Source organism: Podarcis filfolensis (genome assembly GCF_964270895.1).
Source record: "Podarcis filfolensis genome assembly, chromosome: 15".
Classification (NCBI taxonomy): domain Eukaryota; kingdom Metazoa; phylum Chordata; class Lepidosauria; order Squamata; family Lacertidae; genus Podarcis; species Podarcis filfolensis.
In genome coordinates this window covers 11981933-11988376 of record NC_139618.1, presented here as the reverse complement: position 1 = coordinate 11988376, position 6444 = coordinate 11981933, and the positions used below count along the sequence as shown (strand labels likewise).

At 41.4% G+C, this 6444-nt stretch overlaps 1 protein-coding gene across 2 annotated transcripts; it reads right to left on the bottom strand.

The window, feature by feature from the left end:
• Positions 1-371: 371 nt before the first annotated feature.
• ALKBH4 (alkB homolog 4, lysine demethylase) lies at positions 372-5550 on the bottom strand. Of its 2 annotated transcripts, XM_083588028.1 has the most exons (3): positions 5100-5550; positions 3182-3379; positions 372-1121 (listed from the first exon to the last, which is right to left on the bottom strand). In XM_083588028.1, exons 2-3 carry the CDS (start codon positions 3239-3241, stop codon positions 447-449), a joined length of 735 nt encoding a protein of 244 aa, XP_083444154.1. In that variant the 5' UTR covers positions 3242-3379; positions 5100-5550; the 3' UTR covers positions 372-446. The 2 variants fall into 2 exon arrangements, with proteins under 2 accessions (XP_083444154.1, XP_083444153.1); XM_083588027.1 differs by lacking the exon at positions 5100-5550 and having other exon boundaries at positions 3182-3820.
• Positions 5551-6444: the final 894 nt, after the last annotated feature.

Sequence of the window (6444 nt, the reverse complement as noted above, 5' to 3'; positions counted from 1 at the left end):
TTCATACGTGCTTTCTCAATTTGTCTTAATTAACCATTAACCTTGGTGATTGTTAATTGCCTTGAGTGTTTTGTAAGAAATTCAGCAACATTTAAAAATAAAGGGTGTAATGGTTTAACGTGTACGGGGCAACATCTCATAGCCTTTTTACCTGTGGTGTTTGCCCTGCAGCTATTATATATGTGCAAGTTTCATGCACTTTTAATTAATCTCCTACATCTGGGGTACACTGCCCTTTCATAGGGAATGATAAAGCCCAAGAAGTCTTGAAATATCAGTGTGCCTAAGAGCTGGTGGAAGAGGAGCAAGGGGTTCCTTGAAAGATCACTGAAAACCACAACTTTAGTAGAATTATCAGAAAAAGACCCAAGTTTATGAAAGGCCTTGAAGTTTAATTTCCGGGGATCCAAACAAGTTAAAGAGTTTCAGTTCCTCCACATGGATGCCTATACAGGTATTCCCTGGTATGTCAGAGCTGTTTTTAGGAGCTTTTGACCCAATTCTTCCTGTTCTCCTCCAAGACTGAACTCTGCAGACAATTCTCTGAAGGTGATGCAGATACGGCGACTTTTAATATGATGGCGATAAATGGCATGTTTCCATCTATAGCGAGCCGGTCCATACAGAACCACTAGCGATCTCTGAGGTAAGTGAATGGCGACGACAACCTCTTTAGACAAAACTGACCTGGTGGGGGAAGAAGGGTCAGTTCCCCACTTTGTGGTGCTTCTGAATCCTCCTGAAGAAGTAGACTCTTTAGGCCAATGCTCCTGAGAAACAGCATGGGTCAAAGAGCTGTGTACCTGCTTGCTGTCTTGAAGAAAGGCTGGAAATAACTGGATATGATCCTCTGAGTCGCAAGACATGGAGAGCACAGTTGCTGAAAGCAAGTTTAAGCTAACCAGGCGTTCCCCCCAAAGCCACCAGTCATCCCAATGGGGGTCAATAGCAGCCCCTCTCTCGGGGCCATAATCCAAGTTGCACTGCTCGACTGGAGAGAAGTCCTTGAGCACAGAATGGCTTCTCATTCGAGTCACAATCTCCTGGCTGAAGCTGGGCAAGCCAGCAAAACCGCCTGCTTTCAACTTGCGCTTCTTGAAATTCACTTTGGGGCCATAGTCCTATAGGAAGGAGGAGGAGGAGGAGGAGGAGGAGGAGGAGGAGGAGAAAAGGTTACTTGAGCTGGTACAAAGCACTGCTTCACTTTTTCCTGGTTCAAATCTTACCTTGACCATGAAGCCTCTAGGAAGCCTCAGACAAGCTGGTCCTTAGTCCACAAATGGCAGTATGAGAATAATAATGCTGACCCACCTTACAAGCACTACCAATGCAGTTTATTAAGTACAGCTGTCCCTTGATAGAAGAAATCTTAAGAATGACATCCAGCCCACTTGTGCAACATACTTTCACTTGCACAAATAGGTCAAGGCGTGATGGTGGATATTTCTGTCTGCAAAGTTGGTTTTTATTAAACCTGCATATAACTAAAGCAATAGCTTTGAACATCATATTTTCCCATCTAATCCCCATCGGAGCCTTAAGATCCTCTTCAGAAGCTGTGCTCTGGGGCTCTTGTGGCATGTGGCTCTTGGCATGTGGCAGGTAACTATCAGGGAGGCGGTGTTTTCAACAGTGACACTCTGGGAGTGGAATGCCATTCCCGGAAATGGATGGCCTGGCACCTTTCTTATAGTCATTCAAGCACCAGGTGAAGACCCCACCACCTTAAAACAAAGTGATTTTACTGTTTTAAACCAAAACCACTGCTTCTGTGATTTTAATTAGCAGGTTTTGTTCTCTCATTCCTGGAAATTTAAGACTGCATGCTGTTTTTATCATATTGTCACTTAATCATACTATATTTCATCACTTTATGACTGTAAGCTGCCCAGAGTACTTCTGGATAGGCCTGGGTAATATCTGGTTTTCAACATCACAATATATATCCCCAGCTAAATATCACAATATCTCGATATATAATGATATATATCTGCGGTGGCGGAGGGCCTTGATGGGCCTCCCCGCGGGGGCAGAGGCTCCTGCCATACCTCCCCACAGCAGCGGAGGGTGCGCCACACTTCCCTGCAGTAGCCAAGGGCCTTGACAAGGCTCCCTGCAGTGGTGGAGGGCCTTAAAATGTAAGGAAGTAGTAGATTTAATAAAAATATTAAATAAACTTCCACATATTCTATTTAATATATTTTCAACTTATTTATGAACTAAACTTGCTTCTACTTTCCTTGGAGTAAGCCCCATTAAATTCAGTAGGGCTTGCTTGTGAGTAGACACACATTTGCTTTTGAAAAACACCCTCACCATCATTCTCACAGTACCCAACCTCCCATTCAGTATAAGGCAGCCAGCTAAATCTTCTCCCCTCCATCCCCCCCAAAGCCCTCATAATACCAATCTTTCCTTTTTTTATCAAAGGGAGGGAGGGAGGGAGGGCCAGCAAGCAAAAAAGTTAGTCTCCTTTAATTTTTATTTTTTAAAAAACACTCTTTTTAATATGGAGGAAAGCTATTTAGGGGGAACCAATGACATAAACACTACCAGGAAATGAAAATGAAAACTCTTCCCCCTCTTTTTTTTCAGTGGTGAGGGAAGAAATAAGTGCTTTCCAGTTCTTTGTTTACTTTGCCTCTTTGATTGTCTAGCTGTGGAGGGTTTCTCCTGGATTATTAGTAGACTCTGCATAATTAGCTGAGCTCTAAATGAAAAGATACTGGTGAAGCTGAAAGAGTTTGCTGGTTTGTAAGGACTTATCTTCATTTCTTGTCCTTAGGAGAAGGGAGAGAACAAACAGAGCAGTAGACACTGTACCTGCAAATCATCTGCAAGGTATATTGCTTTGTTGAAAGACTTATTATGTTATTTCAACAATATGGTGATTCAATGCACAGCCCTACTTCTGGATGGCAATACATACATACATACATACATACATACATACATACAAAAAGACTTTAAAAGAAATAAATTAGGCTGTGTATGCAGGTGTCATATTGGAAAGGCTGTATATGTGGCTATTGGAACTCATGTTGCCCCAGTGCTGGTCCAACACACTAACCACTGCATTTGAAGCAGAAAGAGGGAGATGAGGAGGAAGAGGGGAAAGCCATGCACATTTTAAAAAACCAGACAAGTTGGGGTTGAAGGAATTTCAATTAGAGAACAAGACCTGTTTTCTTCGGCCAGACTGTGATGGCTTCCAAGCACTGCAGTCCATCAGCTCAACCATCTTGCATTCTTCATCTGCACTTATAAACCCTTCCAGTAAAAAGACTCCTGGAAACGGAAAGGCCCAGCCTGCAAATTCTGATTGCTTTTCTCCCACAGCAAAGCCAGTCAGTGGACAGTACACAAAATTTGCACTTATCTGAGAAAAGAAGAGACAGCAAATTAGACTTTTGCATTTTCAGTATGGATACTCAAGTACAGGAACAGGTAGTCCCACTTGCATGATCAAATCTGTATTTTTTGTTGTTCCGTGACAGCGACAATGTGCTGTTGTAGAATTAAAAGTTGCTCCACAAAAACAATTGTTATGATTTCATTACCTTCCTTGAGGCTTAAGGATGATTTAAGGGAAGCCTTTCAGATACTAAAATTCTTTACTGAATCACACAGTGTTACATTAATGCTTTTTCTGATGAAGGAGCTTCTTAACACCTGAAATGGCATATGATACTTATTATCCATCTGTTGGCACTAAAAGGAAGTTAAAAAGTGGCAAGACAAAAGCAAAAAAAAAAGTTCTTTTTTGAAAGGTTTTTGAAAGGCAAAGTGAGTAAGCATTTGTTTTACTTCTGATTCTGTTATTAGTCATTTCTGACCACTTATAGTTAAAATAATAATCTGAAATAATTGGTTTCAAAGCTTTCTGCATTTGGCGTCCTTATAACACAGGTGGACATAATTATAATATAAATGGGATTATACAAAGGAGTGGTATGACAAATAATTTTCATATGCACCATGCTTGGTTTGTAAAGTTATTTTGTTATCAAGTAGATGGTGAAAGAGGTTTAATAGAAAGCAAAATATGTCCCTTCAATTGAGAAGTAATAATTCTTAAAGAAATAGGCTTGAAAATGCTATCCCACTGAATTCAATGGTACTTTCTCCCAAGGAAGCATGTACAGAATTGCAGCCCAAATTTCCTTTAGTTGTGACAGCCCGTCGAAATATTTTTGATCAAGTAAGTTCTGGTCCCCAAACCGCTGCTGCAAACACATTTCATAATATGCACCTTATTTGGCAGTTCTCCTGTGACAAATAGGGCTTACAACCTAGAAAAGTGCATATAGGATTACAGCCCAAAGGTGTTATGCCACCAGTGGCAGACGTACATTTTGGGGGCCCTGAAGCTTGGACTCTCATGTGGGCCCCTTTGCAACCAGTAGCAAGGTCTGGGTAGCTAATGTAATCTTCTTCAATGGGGTTGTTCCACAACAGATCACAATACCTTTATAACATTTGTGCTACTGAGTCTCAAAACTGTGGGATTGTTGAAGTATATACAACAAAAAATCAATCAATCTGAGTAATGTGACTCAAACTAGTCTAAAGGGTAAAGGGACCCCTGACCATTAGGTCCAGTCGCGGACGACTCAGGGGTTGTGGAGCTCATCTCGCTTTACTGGTCGAGGGAGCTGACGTACAGCTTCCGGGTCATGTGGCCAGCATGACTAAGCCGCTTCTGGCGAACCAGAGCAGCGCACAGAAACGCCGTTTACCTTCCTGCCGGAGCAGTACCTATTTATCTACTTGCACTGCGTGATTTCTAACTGGCAGGAGCAGGGACCGAGCAACGGGAGCTCATCCCGTTGCAGGGATTCAAACCGCTGACCTTCTGATCAGCAAGCCCTAGGCTCTGTGATTTAACCCACAGCGCCACCCGCATCTACCAGACCCCAAAATTTTAAGCAATACGGACTAAAGTCACTTCTGGGGCTCCTCCAGAATTGGGGCCCCTGAAGCTTAAGCTTCATTAGTTTCATAGTAGATCTGTCCCTGTATGCCACTTGAGCATGTGGAAAACGTTATTTCAGAAGGGGCCCTTGATGGAAGTTGGAATCTAATCACAAGTTCCTCACTTGTGCCTTAGGGCTAACGGTTGTATTGGACAGTAGCTTCAGCTTTTGTGTGCTGACATGATTGAATGCACCACCATTGGTGATGGTTCATGTCTGTCTTTGATGTTTATAGGTTGGTTGTTTTATAACTTCTTATGGAAGCCCTCCTTGTCTTTTCCATTGTAAAAGAAAGGCAAACAATAAAGGTTAAAGAATGCAAGCAGTACAGCCTATGACACTACTGATCACTGATGAGGGGAAGGCACTGTGCACTTTCTCCTGGGGCCGAGTGTGAAGTGACAGAAAACTCAATGGGTTGTGAACATTATTGTTATTTTAAGTGGTAGCTTAGCATCTTGAGGTGTGAATATGATCAAAACAAAGTTTAAATCTAAAATTTTAATGTCTCATCCCATTTGAGTTAGGAGGGTTTGAAATTTTTTTAAATTGCCAATTTTGGCCTTGTCAGACTACACAAAAACCTTAAAAGCTCAGCCAAGAATTGAGATATGTCAAAACAAAAACACCAATCTCTTCAAAACAAAAAAAAATTTTTTTCTTCCAGTAGCACCTTAAAGAACAACTAAGTTAGTTCTTGGTATGAGCTTTCGTGTGCATGCACACTTCTTCAGATACACTGAAACAGAAGTTGCCAGATCCTTCTATATAGTGAGAAGGTGGGGAGGGGTATTACTCAGAAGGGTGGTGGGAATGGGTGATGGCAGATAGCTGTGATGAGCCTGTTGACGACTCTTAACGACTGCAATAGGTCTTACAGGAAAAAGCAAGGGGTGAGAAGGTGAAAAATGGCTTTGTCATGTATAATGAGATAAGAATCCAGTGTCTTTGTTCAGACCAGGTCTCTCCATGGTTTTAAGTTTGGTAATGAGTTGCAATTCAGCAGCTTCTCTTTCCAGTCTATTTCTGAAAATCCTTTGTAGTAATACAGCTACTTTGAGATCTTGTATAGAATGTCCTGGGAGATTGAAGTGTTCTCCTACTGGTTTCTCTGTCTTGTGATTCTTGATGTCCGATTTATGTCCGTTTATTCTTTGGTGTAAGGTTTGGCCAATCTCTTCAGAACTTCATGGGCTCTAATATGATATGTCACATGATGGACTTACTTTAAAATTTAACATTGCAAAAAAGTTACAATTGAAAACTTCCAAAAAATTGTATTGATTATTTACTATTTCTAAGAGCTACCCAAATTTTAATCTTGGGATCTCAATGGGAACACATTTTAAAAATTGTCGTCTTCTTCTTTGGCGATCACTCGTAGCCAAGTAAGATTGTCTTCCATAAACACGGTTTTAACAATGAGTCTGTAAGTGACTGTGGAGGCCAGTTCTGGAACCACACGTCC

Bases quoted from the DNA above. Each gene is read 5' to 3' on its own strand.
- ALKBH4 (XM_083588028.1), bottom strand. From the start codon at position 3,241: ATGGTTGAGCTGATGGACTGCAGTGCTTGGAAGCCATCACAGTCTGGC. The intron at 1,122-3,181 runs GTCTTGTTCTCT...TCCTTCCTATAG, and splicing joins AGTCTGGCCGAAGAAAACAG to GACTATGGCCCCAAAGTGAA.